At 39.2% G+C, this 14,840-nt stretch overlaps 1 protein-coding gene across 2 annotated transcripts in view; it reads left to right on the forward strand.

Annotated features, from left to right (window-relative positions):
• Positions 1–2,194: 2,194 nt before the first annotated feature.
• Positions 2,195–14,840, forward strand: part of LOC105265985 (agrin) — a 219,642-nt gene continuing 206,996 nt past the window's right edge. For both annotated transcript variants that reach the window (XM_011303875.1, XM_011303885.1), the window contains exon 1: positions 2,195–3,823. In XM_011303875.1, coding sequence (XP_011302177.1) covers positions 3,340–3,823 — 484 coding nt within the window. In that variant the 5' untranslated portion in view covers positions 2,195–3,339. The remainder of the gene's footprint in view (positions 3,824–14,840) is intronic.

Consider the following 14,840-nt stretch of genomic DNA (forward strand, 5'->3'; position numbering starts at 1 on the left):
AATTGATAGAAATAGAAAAATGGTATGAAAATGAAATTCCTATAAACTCAATTTGAAAATGCCGGTTAACATAATGAATACCTGAATTTCTCTGAAATTTCTATCTTCTCCAAATGACTATTAAATCGTCATGAAATTAGTATTTCCTCCATCGATGTTAATCCATCAATTTTCATTAATCGACTCTCAAATCTTGATACTCACTGAGATAACATCTGTTATTATCAATAACCAATTATCTTGAGCTCCCGCGTACAGCTGAATGCCCTGGATTATCACCAGAGGCAACTCACTTGAAAATAAAAGTAAAAATTTTGAAAAATCGGTGGAGTTGAACAAGAACATTTGAGAGAGCTGGAACAAGAGTTGCTCGTTGGTCGAGAGTTGTACATTACTCAAATGTTCCTGACAAATATATAAAGGTTTAACGATGCGGCATCACACGCAAGCGTTTAACCCTTTCTCTCTCACATGTATTTTCCCCACCCCTGGAACTCTCATTTCTCTTTAGTATAGAAGATCTCGTACTATAACAGAGAATACCTGGGGCGACGTTCACCATAACTCATCTTCATCGGTTTGAAGTACGTCGTCGAGTTGTGTTGCACTCTCCGGGTGCACCCGCACTTCGACATTCCAGGGTTATTATATTCATTTTGAGAAATAATTTCAATTTTTGGCTATTCCCTTTAAAAAAAAACAAAAAATTAGGTATAAAAAAAGGGTTTGAGGGTTTCACCATTTTTCGCATAGCTTAGCCTATGAAAATTATTTTTTTTCTTAACAATTACAGTACATATATAAAAAAATTTGTTAGATATATTTTTTTTCAATGGAAAAAAAAATTACATATATAAAAGGGAAAATATGAAATTGATTCCATAATACAGGAGAACATTTGCCAAATGGATTTTTATGATCTAAATGTATGAAATTATTGGAAAATGATGACTCGAACATTTCAAGCATTGAATATGTTATTTAAAGCTCCCTACAAATTAGCATAACTCTCAATTAGGGAACTTGTAGGATCGATGGTGGAGATTTGTATCGTTGAATCGAGTGCGCGTGGGTTCTTAAGGCGATTATGCACCAGTTGCCCACGGGTGACATCTCTCCGGTCGTTCTGGTTAAAGAAATACTCTAAGTACCAAAGTTTCGCGTTAATTAATTTGATATCCACGATTTCCCAATACCTGTTGCCAATATTTTTCAACTGCGATGCATGAATTATTGGCCGGAATGGATCGTTAAGCTGATATCGATTAGCTCCGTGTTATCTGGTGCGTGGTCATTCGTGCGAGGTGTCGGGGTTTTTGCATGTGTTTCATACTGGTTTTTGGAGACGGCTATATACCGATCGGTAGATGCATTATCACGAAAATAAATCTCATTAGTTAATTTTCCAAAGGGGAGATAAATATCATTATTAACGTTTTCAATTTTTTCCTTATTTTTTGTTACAGTTTCGAAAAGTGAGGAGCAGAAAGTGCGAGAGGAATCGGCAGACAAATCGAGAAGGAGAGGACTTCACCAGCTGAGATCGTCAAAGCGGTGGACATCTCAAGGTAGGGAATTTAAATTCGACTATTATTTCATAATTCGATCAGTTTCCGATTGCAAACTCTCCAATTGCGTTCAATCACTTCTGATATAAATATCACATAGAACCAAAGACACTTGTCCTGAGAGAAAAATTGCTGCTTGATTGATGTCGCCATGTGTTCAATGAAAACCGGTTGAATTGTAGTCTTTTGTCTGAGAAATTTCGCCAGCTTTCCAACGATCTTAATCTTGCGTCCACAATTTCCAAAAATTTCTGAAGATATCCTCGATTGTGCGAAAAAATCGGTTGAAAAAAAAAATATATCGGTGATGCTGTTGAACAACTCATGCGCAGTAGATCGCATTGCGTCCGCCCTTCCGCGTGCAAATCATGTCAGGCATCACCCACAAGTACACGTGTCTCAAAGTGGGAGTAAACCACAATATTTTTCCCTCCTCCTCATCAGATTTTCAATTCTCCATCCTCCTCATCACACATTTCTTCATCAAAAATATCTCCCTCTCTTCTCCATCCTTATTTCTCTCGTAGTCGTGTGGTTGATCCCCCGGACTCAAACCGCCTACACGTCCGTGTAGTTGCAGCATCCACACTTAGAAACCGTTCAGTCAAGCGCGTGCCTCCACGCGACCAACCACCACCAAAACCACTGGCTTCACTCTCTCGTCGCGCGTGATACGATACGAGACTAAATACTTGTTGAACCCAAACCCTACCACTAGAAATCCAAATCAATTCGCTAATAAATCCCCTAAATCAACCGATTTAATGACATCCATTCGCGACCTGCTAATCATCTGGATCCCCATGATCAGCCCCGCGGATCATCTCAAGGATTAAATCCAAGTGTTTGTAAACAGTTTGTCCAAGTGGGAGACGAAATCTCCAATTAAAAACCAGTGTTGATCGTCTGTGAGAAGTGCAAGTGTTTGGTTAATAAATGTGTCAGTGAAAAGAATTCACAGGGATAGCTCTGAAGATCGTAATCAACGCACAAGTTTTACGATCCTGTTTACAGGAGGTCTCCACCAAATCCGTGATACTCATCGTCAAACAATTCCACAACCACCACTGGCAAATGGCACATTTCAAATTCAAATGTTTGATGCATTTATTCACAAAGTCTTCAACTACTGTTGCTAAACCGGTGAAAGTTAATTGCAAGTCTTCACAGAGTGTCACTGTAAGACGATTATTCAGTAAAACCTGTGTTGGCCGATCGTTGACACGATTTTATGAACCTGTCAGCTGGTGGTAATCTTGAAAAAGCCCGAGAGGTATAGCCAACTGGGTTGAATCGGCTACCATCGATTCGTCACGATAAATCGTTTGGATGTCATCGTGACTTTTAGCAATCGCGCATGCGTCTGCATCCCCTTGAGGCGGAACTTTGTGGTTGTTCATGGGTATCAGTTGGTGAGACATGGGGAAAAGGATCACGATTGTGAATCAAGAACGAGGTGAATATTGAAGCGATGAAATCTACCTGGTGAGTTGTCGTGAAGACCAAAGAAGATATTGAAAAAAAAACGTTTGGCCGTTGGCGTGGGTACGAGAAGGCGCCAACCTGTTGCTCAGGATATTTACCATAACACCCAGTACTTCGATATCAATGATCGCAATGTGGCGCACTGTGCGCAATATACGACGGTGCCCTTGATCATCAGCTCCGTGGTGTAAACACTTGAGTGTCTGGTTGACGAGAAAAAAAAATTCTGCTGTAAGTCACTTCCAAGTATTCGGAGAGCACTGGACCATCGACAATCAGCCTCTTCATGAGAATCAAATCTGATGATCATCGGTCAGAGGAATCAGAGCAATTAGACATATCAGAATCATCAGATACATTCAGTATGATCTGGAAAACAGTATTTGCGTTTGCCTTGTGCGGTGGTATTGTTGTGTTAGGTACAGCAACAACCACTACCAAGGAACTTCTCGAGTGTCGGGCGAATTTGACCGCTGCGACGAAAAATGAAACAATCTTTCGGTCTAAGATTCGTGCCGCTGATTACATATTCACCGGTAAGATCAAGGAGATCAGGCGGAATGAGGTGCACGTGAGGGTTAAGAGGGCCATCAAGGGTGTTGTCAGCCATGGGATTGATCTTGTTGTCAATGACACTTGTGGACTGTATGTGAGGAGGAGTTACACTGGTATATTTTTGGCGAGAAAGGAAAATGGAAGAGTTATTATGGACTTTGGACCTTTGCCGCTTACGCTGAACAATCTGGATAGGATGAATGCTGCTGTTAGAGGTGAGTCCGTGATTGATTTCACGGATAGGGTTGATCGATTGGAAAGCTGAGGAATGACAAGTTGATGATGAGCTGCAGGTGATATTGCGGGTAGCAGTGGTCGAGGAAAGGCGTGTGTGATCATGATTTCTTGGGTTGATTTATTTTCTTAATTTTCTCGCCGTGTCACCTGCGGTGTTTTGGTGATCCTTTCGTTTTATGACTTTTAATCAATTTTCAATCAATTGATTTAGTTTGAAGAATTGTATGGCACAAGCCAAAAGGGTTGAAATTTCTGGATGTTCGGGTGATACAAGCTTTAGGGTACCGGTTTACTTTATCAATACCGATGAATTTCTTTAATCTGAGGTGCACGTTAGGGGTGAGAGAGGTTATGGTAAAACCGTGAGAATTTATTCCACTCGTGGTGTACCTGTGGTTATCTAATCCAGTCCCGGAAGATGAATGCGGTGAGGGGGTGTCAATCAGTAATCAGAAGGATGCGATAGGATAGGAGAAGCGTTTCAAGGAATTTCAGGCACGCGGGTGGTGATGATTAATTATGAGAATTCAGTCATTGCTGTTTTGGTAGTGATAGCAGAGTTCATTGTTCTTGGTGTTGTAATCTAATCGGTCATCGTCAGTGAATCTGCCTCCAGTGAGTCTTTTGGTCGAACTTCAGTCGAGTAATAGGAAAAATTCAAATGTCTAGTTGCAATTGTTGGTGGCAAATCATTTTATCCATCAACTTTCTAGCCAGAACTCAACAGTTGGTGGCGACCGGCATTCTGAACTTTTTTCAGTTATCTCAAAGAGACAACCTGCGACACCTGGTTCAAATCATGGAGTCCAGGATCCCTGAACGCCCACGTGGAATGCTCCACGCGTTTCTGGATGCTTTTTTTTTTCATTCCATAGCGCTTTTTTCTCTCACAGTGCTCACAATTTTCTATGGTGCGTGGTATCTTGGGTATGAGTTAGACATTTGTGCGTGGTTTGTGCTCAACACTACTGAAAAGCGGTGGAACACAGAACACCGCACAGTCGTCACTCCTGAGAGCACAAGAGATCAAGCATAATACGTTGGCAGGCTAAACTGCCCACGCTGAGTTTCAGTCATCTCTCTCTCAGAGTGACTCGTGTCTGGTTGCTTCTCCACCACTGACACACCCTGGGAGAATGCCCAGGTGTGCCTAGGTAGATTTTAAAAATTCGGTTTTATTGTAATTATTCAGGGCGATAGCCTGCTCACGAGTCCGGGGACTCTGATTTTCAGTGACAAATGTAGGGATCACCATGAGAGCCTCATAATTACATATATTTGACGAGAAAATCCCGATTTTCTCGAATTTTCAAGATCCATGAAAAATTCAGTGAAAATTTTTAATTGAAATTAAACTCAAACTCAGATAATTAAAAATCCAGATGACTGTCTAGAAATTCGAAAAAAAATTCAACAGTGAACCAAGACTTATAAATTTTATTGAATTTTTTTCAAACCTTGAGCTCTCATAATAACTCCTCCGCGAAATTCGATTCACCGTCAGTAACTCCAACATTCTCCAAAAAATTCATAAAAATGAATTCACCGATTTTTAATTATTCCTCTCCACCCACGCAATTACGAGAGCTGAAATAATGCCCGAAAAAATTAGCATCAGCCTCCCATGCACGAGTGCTGGCTGTCCAAAAATGGAAAGAGGTTGTTGACACTCATTGTTCAATACCGACCGGCAAAACTGTAATTATCGATTCCCCCCGATATCCTCATGCAAAATATGATCTACACGTTGCAGATAACCCTTTGCACACCGATAGAAATTGTAAAAAGGGGAAAAATAAAAAATCCATGAGAGTGGAAGAGAAAAAAATGGTTGGGGAAGGGCAAAGAGCAGTCTCGATTCACCGAGTGGGCGATCGGTTGTCGGTTAGAGTGTGAGATCGATCTCGTTTCACGTGTAATCCCCATTGGAACGATATCAGAGTAAATTAATCCTACGAGATATTTCTCCTTGCCATCACAATGGCCACTATACACTACATGTATAATACTCGCGCAAATCGGTACTGCAACCGTGTCCAACGGCTGAGTCTCACTTCTATCATCGAAATTCCAATGCCGTTGGGTTTTATTGGACTTTTTCCGTGGGACCACTGCCTATGGTAAATATATATATTGCACTCCCGGGGAATATCGAATATCTCTTTGACAAATCGTTCTCACTTCGAATCTCGTTCGACTCATTTTGACCATCTCTACCGATCTTTCAGGCGATCACGGTAAATTTCCTGGCTTCTACCGTATTTTCATTAGTATTCATGCATTTTTTGCATTATTTTTTTTGTATGTACCATCAAATCGCCAGGATAAATTTCGTGTGTGACTGAAGGCCCAAAAAATCCCTAACAGCGTAGGATACAAGCATTTCATGAATATCAATAACTCCTCATCCAAGAAAACACGTTGACAATCTTCTCATATCAATTTTTCCGTTACCCCCACCGATAATTGCAATTTATAATACCGAGTTTCAACGCTCTCTCGTCATTTTGTCACGGCACGGGGGTTTATATAGACGAGTTGTTCAGCCTCCGGGGATTATAGCCGGTGGAAATACTTCTGTTGTGTATCTCCGCGGGTGTTTAAGCGCAAAAAAAAACGGGTCGATGTGGAGAGAAAAAAAAATGAATAAGTAAATAATAAAAAAGGGGATGCCGCCGCGAAATACTGTGTCCTTGCTCGCGTCGCTCTTCCATTTTGGCGTTCTTTTTAGTTGTTTGAAAAAAAGCCTCGGCTGGATCGAGCTGATTGCAGCTGGTGTATTATGCCGGTCTTTGTGATATCCCGCTGAAAAATTGAGCACCCGAAACAGAATGTACATTTACCTTCATTCAACCGGTGTTTTTTTTTTTATCGGCAAAGGTTTATTGTACCCATTGAGGTCGAATCTGACAGGCTACCGTCGATTTATCGCTGATGCCGTGACACAAGGTGCAATAATAAACTCTTCATCGTAAATAAAAATTCAGGAAGACGGGGTTTATTCACTTTGGGGAGGTGTACTGTAAATTCTGCAAAATATTGGCGTGTTTAAAAATTTTTTTTGTTTTAGTTTATGAATAATAAAAGCGGTTTGAAAATCGAGTTGTTCTGCAATTCGTAAAGAATTGTAATGAGTAGTAGAATTTTTTCGACAGATTTTTGTCGTTTGGTGAAGAAATTATTTCAGTAAATGCCAATGTTTTCGGAATTTATGTGGAGTCTAATTGAGTTCGGAAAAATATCGGTTTTTTTTTTCGTAATATACTCTGTTGGGGTCTTTATGCAGCTCTGACCGAATTAGACTGTGAACTATTTCTAGGAGTCATAGAAATAGAGAATCAACGCGTAAGGGATACTCATTCATTTTCATTTGTCACCTCTATTCTATTCTGATGAGGTCTGGAGGAAAATCCGGATGTTAGGCACTGGGTTTCGAGTTTGAGAGAAAAGTGCAGCGATAAATCATTCGTCCCCTTCGATAAAAAGGCTTTTAAAGTTGTATTTTCGGGGTTTCCCCTTGATTTTGAATAAACCGCTGTTTTTTTGGATCGAAGATTTTCCTTTTCACTTGGATAATGCAAAATCAGAATTATCTCAAATAAATGAATTAATATATTTGTTTTCAGTGTAGATTTAAATGTGGTTTGAGTTATTAATATATTTGAAGGGGCAGAGATGAAATCAATTTGGCGGGCTCCGAAGGTATTTTGAGGACGGGTTGAAAGAGGACTGAGTTTTTTAGGTATTCTTGTCGAAGCGCCCCCATTAATTCAGGTCCAGGTCTCGATATTTACGGGGGTGCATCGTCAGTCTCTTGAGACTTTTTTTTATCTTCTTTTCGGCTGTTTTTTCGGCCTTTCTCAACGCGTCAATTAGTCGCCAGACTGGTCCTGGGACCGGCTGATGTCCTACCTTCTGACACATTTTTTTCCTTCAAGAAAAAACCATACGACTATCTTTTTTCATTCTTATCCAGTAGGCACGTCATTAAATGGCTATTACTGCTGGAACGCACGGTTTTATAGAAAAATCCGATTTTTTTGTGACTCTTCAATTTTTTTTTTAATTCGTTTTAATGGTTTCCACAAATTCCAATCATTGCAGATATCGTTTGACAATTTTATAGGTAGATGGGTAGAGTTAAATTGAACGGAAAATTTTTGTGAATTTTTCTTGGAAAAGCATTTTTTGTCATCAACTCGATGGTTGTGGGATCGGGCCCAAATGCATCTGAGAAACTGTTTGTTTCGAGTGCCGCTCAATAGGTCTGACAATGAGTCTCACCTTTGCCACCTCTTGACGCTCGTAAAGACGTTATTACAGTTATTACGAGGGGCCCTCATGAGGCTGTTATTGTCGTCATTATCCGTTAATGCGAGAACCAGAGGAGGATCAATCCCTCGTGAGGGTCAATTCTTTCTTCACTCCGTTTTTTAGACCCATTTTTTCTCAACTCTTAAATAATACTGGTGTTGTTTGGTAATTAATTGGGGGGGCTATTTGCGGCAATGTGAGTGATTCATCTGAGATTTTCCTCTTTTTATTAAATTTATCTGAGTTGAATTTATTGTTTAGGGTTGGGGCCTTTGGTAATTCAGAAATCGGGTGATGAAGGGTTTTGTGATTCCTCGTGAATCTCTTGTCACAAATCATATAGTCTGTGATTTTTCAATCTATTATGAAAATTTACTAAAAATTGAACTGCATTTTATGTTCAATGTTTGAGTATTTGCAAATCCATCAGTAGAAGTTTCCAATTGAAATTTAATTGAAACGCATATAATTGCAAACTCAAGTGGCATTTAGACCATTAACAGTACGCAATTAGTAGTAAAAATGATTTAATGAATTGAATGGAGAAAGTAAAACTGCAGATACGAAAAGTTTCCTCACTCTATCGAAAATCTTAATTAATTAATTTTCACCTGCTAAGCAATTTTTCAGCCTTCAATGTTTGCCGTTTTCATTCACCCCTTCAAATGAATTGATTGGGTTTTGTAGATTTTTTAATGGTGCATTCTGCAAATTCGTTTAGTCATACCTCAATCGCATCATCATGATTTACCTCGTTTTAATTAGACCCTTGTTTATTCACCAGCGCGACCGTTAAGTGTTCAAACATCGGCTTTACGAGTCCATGTCCTTCAAATATGAAACGCCTGGGATGTTTTAAAAACGATGAAGAAATGAATAAATAAAAGTAAAAATTGAGTTTTGCATTGCCTCGGGGACAAAGCCATAAAATACCAAGCGTAACAGCTTTCAATTATGGTACCCTCTACCGCGTATGTGCGACGCGATGGAGAATTAAAAATAATAATAAGGAGAGAGTGACAGTTGAAAATATTTTCACTCAATTCATTTGTCAGGATTTGAGGTCTCGAGTGAAATGAGAATTTGTGGGAATGAAAGCAATCCGATCTGAGGGCTGCAATTGAGTTCAGGAATTCCTCATTAGATCATTGAAATTTTGCATTTCCGGGGATTTTAGATTTAAAAGTCGATACTGACAGAAAAAATTTAAGCTAGAATTTTTTTGTCATTTGTGTCGTGAAAAAATATAATTGAAACAATTAAGTTGATTAAATAAGTTGATTAAAAAAAAAGTGTTCCGCAGTGCATTTTAAATTTACTATTATTCCATTAATTCAGCGATATTTCATTCGTTTCAATTCGCATTGCATTAAAAATTCCTGAATTTCCTGGAGTTCTTCCTGAATTCTCAATTTAATAATGATTTCCTCCCCGAAAAACTTTCTGGGGAAGTTGAAAAAATCGCAAATCCGAGCGTACAAAATGAATTCCAACAGAATCAGTGTAATAAATTCACCTGCATGTTTCTGAATTAATAGCCTCACGTTTCGACAAGTTGTGTTACAAGAATTCTTACGAAACCCCTAGGTACTCCATTTATAATAAATTTTCAAACTCCCCCCATGAGAATGCGAGAGGTTACGGTTGTAACTGGTGTAATGCGCGTAATTCAATAAAAATATGCATCTGTTACAATCGGAGTTGTGACTGTTGCTCCACCCACGGGATCTCTATTTTTACCGATGACAATGATTATGTCGATTGGGCGTCAGTCATGGAAGGATAAACGAAAATAATTCACCTGGGGATATGAGTAATCCGTGAGTGATAAAATCTCAAATCATTAAAATTCCCTTCGATCCGATTGTGCGCATTAGTTTCAGCCCTCGGGGTTAAGATCAAGATGTTACATTTTACTGGGGAATGTTCAGACAAACTCCGCACTACCTTATAAGGTAATCTTGTGGTTGTGCTACAAATACGTATTAATATGGTGTTCTCGTCGTTGTAACGTGACGCCAGCGTGGCTCGCATGGAAAAATATAGAATCCAACAATTATAGCAGAGGTATATTTTTTTTTTCTAGAATCATATCTCAAGTAGATCCAACCAATTTTTAATGCATGCGACATTTAAGCGGAGAGATATATAATTTTTTCGCGAGAGCTCTGGAATTTTTATATTCTGCTTTTTATTTATTTTCTATTCTTTGCACCATTAGATAATTCAATATTAATTAATTAATTTTGATTAATTTTTTTTCAATCGATAATCACTTAGGCGATTTATTGATTATTTTCTATTCATCTCTGATGAAAAATAAAGTCAGTTCCGTAATTTTTTAACAGCCACTTCCTTTCACGATTATTAGACCTTCCTCACTCTTTATCCCTTCCCAATCAACTCAAGAGCTCTCGAAGGAAACATGTGCCCATATCCACTCGACGTGACAAATTTATTTCATTCGAAATTCGTGGGAAAACCGGTGAAAAAAGTCACTTCTCACAGTCTCAACCTTTTTAATTGATCCCTTCAAATCTTATCAGCGATCATTCTCCTCCACAACAAAAGATTTCCACGAATTCCCTCTGACGGGTGAAATCTGTGGAAATAGTTATGGAAAATTGATGGAATTGTTTTTTCGAAATGGGCGAAAATTTATTTGCTTCAATTGTTATTTGGTTCTCGGCAGAAAAATATTAGATTCCGCCCGATCGTTGTTGGGGGGAAATTTTCAATTATTTTTGTTTTTTCGGACCAAGGAAAAGTGTGAAGATGGTACGGGGGTGATAAGATACCAGTGGACCCAGTCTCCAGTCACTGGTTCCCACCGGGTTCCTCACCTTTTCGAAACACCTTAACTCTGTGAGGGCGGTGGGTCCTCTCATTTGAATTAACACCCGGTGCGCCTGCACCACGTAATTTATGGAATATAAATTCACGTAAAATCAACCCAGGGTAAATTCAATGCTCGGCCACACCCCGTACCCGCCCCTTCGTCCAGTGTATATTCTCTGTGGACGTTTAAAAAACGGTTAAAATGGCTGTAAATTTCATGGGCGATAATTATTGCTGTGATTTGAATGCGTTTAATGACGATTAGGTGTTTTTTTCTGAAAGTGAATGTCAATAGGGAACACAACCCCAGGCCCCAGGTTCTGATGGAAAAAAAATTTAATATTTTGACAGCTTCCTGAAATATGTAAGAGTCCTATAGATTCTAATAAATTTTTTTCAAAAGCCACTTTCTCAGATTCGATCGTAGGAAAATTGAGGATTTTATCGATTTTTTTTATATCTCACGATCGGAAAATGGAGTGTTAAAAAAATTTATTTTTACCGTTGGTGTTCTATGTTGTCTCTGGGAGAAAGTAACTTTTCATTAATTTTACCTTTGTTGATATTCTGAGGCAATTTCCTAGCACGTTGAAGCCCCGACATTCATCGACTACTATCAATCCTTCATTCTTCATTTTTAGGGACTTTTTGTCGTGCCCCAATGATTGCATTCCCCCGCTGTTCCATTGGCACCCACACGCACTCCCAATACCATTCGACATTCAAAACGTTAATTACAGACGTCTTTTATTCCATTCAAACGATCAATGGAGGAGAATTCCTCCGACGATCTCGGGTTTATTGTCTTCATTGCAACGGGCTTTTCACGCTACATTCTCGACGTTATTTATCTTTTTTGACGGTTGAGTCGTATCGAATCCCCGGAAAATTTCATTGAATTATTCTACAGGCTCAAATAATCATTAACAATAAAATGATAATAATAACAAACTATCTAAAAAATTTCTGACGCTTTAAAATAAAAAATGGCTGCAGCATGGCAGTCACCTCGATTAATCATGTTAATTGTATGATTTGAACTTCAAAAATTTGTGAAATAGAAATTCAAATTCTAGAAATTTTTAAGATTAATTCAAATCAATTACTACATTGAAAATCGAATGTGCTGGGTTCAAGTATAAATTATACGTAAAATACGTATTAAAAAAGTTAATAATGATAATATATATTTCCTTATATAATGAAATAAAATAAAATATTTATAAACTTCATTCAAGTATTTCAGAATTTCTTTTTCGCGTGTCATCTTCAGAAATCCAATGTTGACAACTCGTCGATTGATTTCTGTCCAAACACAGAATGACCTAATAACCGATATGAAGCGTATATTTTGACACTCGAACAAAGGCCAATTGAATTGGATTAATCTCTCTATCGCTCGAGTACCACCTCCCGGGGTGCCCATGTGAATTCGTGAATAAGTTTTTGTTGTCGAGCGCACGGGGCGCGTGGGTGGATTTTTTTTTCCTCTCAACGGTTATACAGCCAGCGTCACGGGTCATTACGGATTCGTCGTAAATTTCGTATTAGGCCCTCACTCGGCCCACAAGGCCCTCCACGACAAACCACTCACACATATTCATTGTCCAATGTGTACGCATCTTGAATCAGTGTAATGCACGGCTACGATAGCCACCACTTGGGTGGCATCTCCGGTTGTTTCGGTAACGATCTATATGGTACATTCGTTTTCTCACGTAGAATGTTTCGCCCGTTTGATGACACGCCCTTGACTATGTTAAACACAAAAAATTATCGAAGAGAATGATTCCGATTTATTTTATTCTCCTATGTACACTCTTGGCAAAAGGTATTTTGTTGTACAAGTTAAGAAAAGACCAATTTTTTGCACTTGTATGGTAATATACTATTTTAAAGTTTCATTTTACGCTCGTAAATGCTTTCGATAAATTAAATATCCGTCGATATCGCACAAAGCGACAGGCGATGAGTGCCGACGGTGGCCGAGGATAGCCGAGCATTTCCGAAAGTAAAACGGTGTGAAAATTTTGCCCCCTCGAAAATTTCAGTTAAAAAATAAAAAAAAAAAATCGAGGCATTGCACTTTGTTGTGATGACTTTGACAGGAGGTACTCGATCTCGATGCGAGCGAAACATCAATATTATCCTGAACCTCCCATTGTCCCGCGAATTGTGATTGATCGTGCGAATAAAACATAATATCCGAAGTCACGAGCGATATGATAATTCAAGGTGTCGTCGAGGCTTTTAGAATATCTCCGAATAGAGATGACTCGGCAGAAAAGTTGGAGGAGTTGAAGGTGGGGTGAGATGCAACCAAGTGGTTTATCACTGGTGTGAGCATTTGTTTATGAGCGTGACGTTGTCGTACACGGGGTATTTTTCAGAGAAAGAGCTTGTACACGCCCAGTTGTTTTTTAGTCACTGGGTGAGATCGACAGGCAGGTGAAGGCACTCGGGCAACTATTCAACATTTATATTCAACCGAGATCGATCGTTCGATCGAGTGACGTTCACGGTGGCCGAGAGCTGCCGATCCTCCGAAGTAACAGGAACATTCTCGCCTCTACCACCATCATAATTCCACTTTTTCTCATTTTCTAGATCAACATTTTTCACCCACTTCCAATCTTTATTTTTTTATCAATCGCCTTTTCCGTTGGTTTCCCATGTTTTCCACTGATGGATGTGCACCTAGACTAGATTATTAGATCCTCGCGTAATTTTTCAACAAATGATTGATAATTTGGCTTCAACTCATCAATTCGCTATTAATGCTGATGAAAAATATCACGTTAATCCAAATGCCCGCAATTAACTAGACCATTAAACCCGATAAATTCACTCGAATCACCCACAAACATCGACAATCACCCAATTAATTCTCGAACGAATTCTCGGCAGAATTTAATGACAGAAACATCCCAATGACGAACGAAAATCACGCGGCGAACATGACTCGATTCTGGCACAGTAGGTGTTCGCGCGATGTAAGCAATGGCTGGCAATAAATGGTGTACGTAGTAATATATAATCATCGAGAAAAGTTTCTCGACACAACGCTTGTATAATCACGGCGACTGGCGCCACTATTTTTTTTGGCGATATAGGATATTTTTTTATCAGTCAAAAAACATGCGAAAGCGGGTGAACCAATCCACCAGAGGTATTTATAGGCCACATACACCTTGCGTCGTTTACCAATGAGTTAGGTTAAAAAATTATTCGCCAAATGATCGCAGGTATGAGATAATGTTTTAACGTCTATTGGTGCATTGAGGCTTATCGTTAATATGAGAGACAGTTGTGCAGTTGCCCTGGTACGATAAGACTTTAACCATGGGGTTGCGAACCGAGTTATCGTGGCGGTTTGTGAGTAACGAGTTCGCTTCTGCGAAACGTAACAAATCGATCTTTCTCAGTCTCAATGGTAACCGTGGCTTCCGGCATTGAGGTAAGCCGGTGTTGCTTGTTGGACGATCCCCTACGGGGAGTCAAGTGCAAGTGCCACTTAAAAGTCAGTGGATTATACCGAGTTGGGGAAAAATTGTAGTATTTTACGATATCAATCTTCAGGAGAATAGGGATGTCAAAGGGAGAATGTGATTTGTTCGATGATATTCACAGTGAATGGGAAGTTCATACTGGGATGTAGTGTTCATTATGAATCACGAACGTTAGAGTTTCACAATGAATCTAGATTCTTCCAGTGTTCATTTTTATGGATTGGATGTTCACCTTGAATACCCACATCCATAATGTTCACACCAATCCCCAATTCCGTCATTGAATCATCATAATGAACAACGCTGATTGTCCAAAGAGTGATAACGACACCCA

The sequence above is a fragment of the Fopius arisanus genome, unplaced genomic scaffold, assembly GCF_000806365.1.
Source record: "Fopius arisanus strain USDA-PBARC FA_bdor unplaced genomic scaffold, ASM80636v1 scaffold00002, whole genome shotgun sequence".
NCBI lineage: Eukaryota > Metazoa > Arthropoda > Insecta > Hymenoptera > Braconidae > Fopius > Fopius arisanus.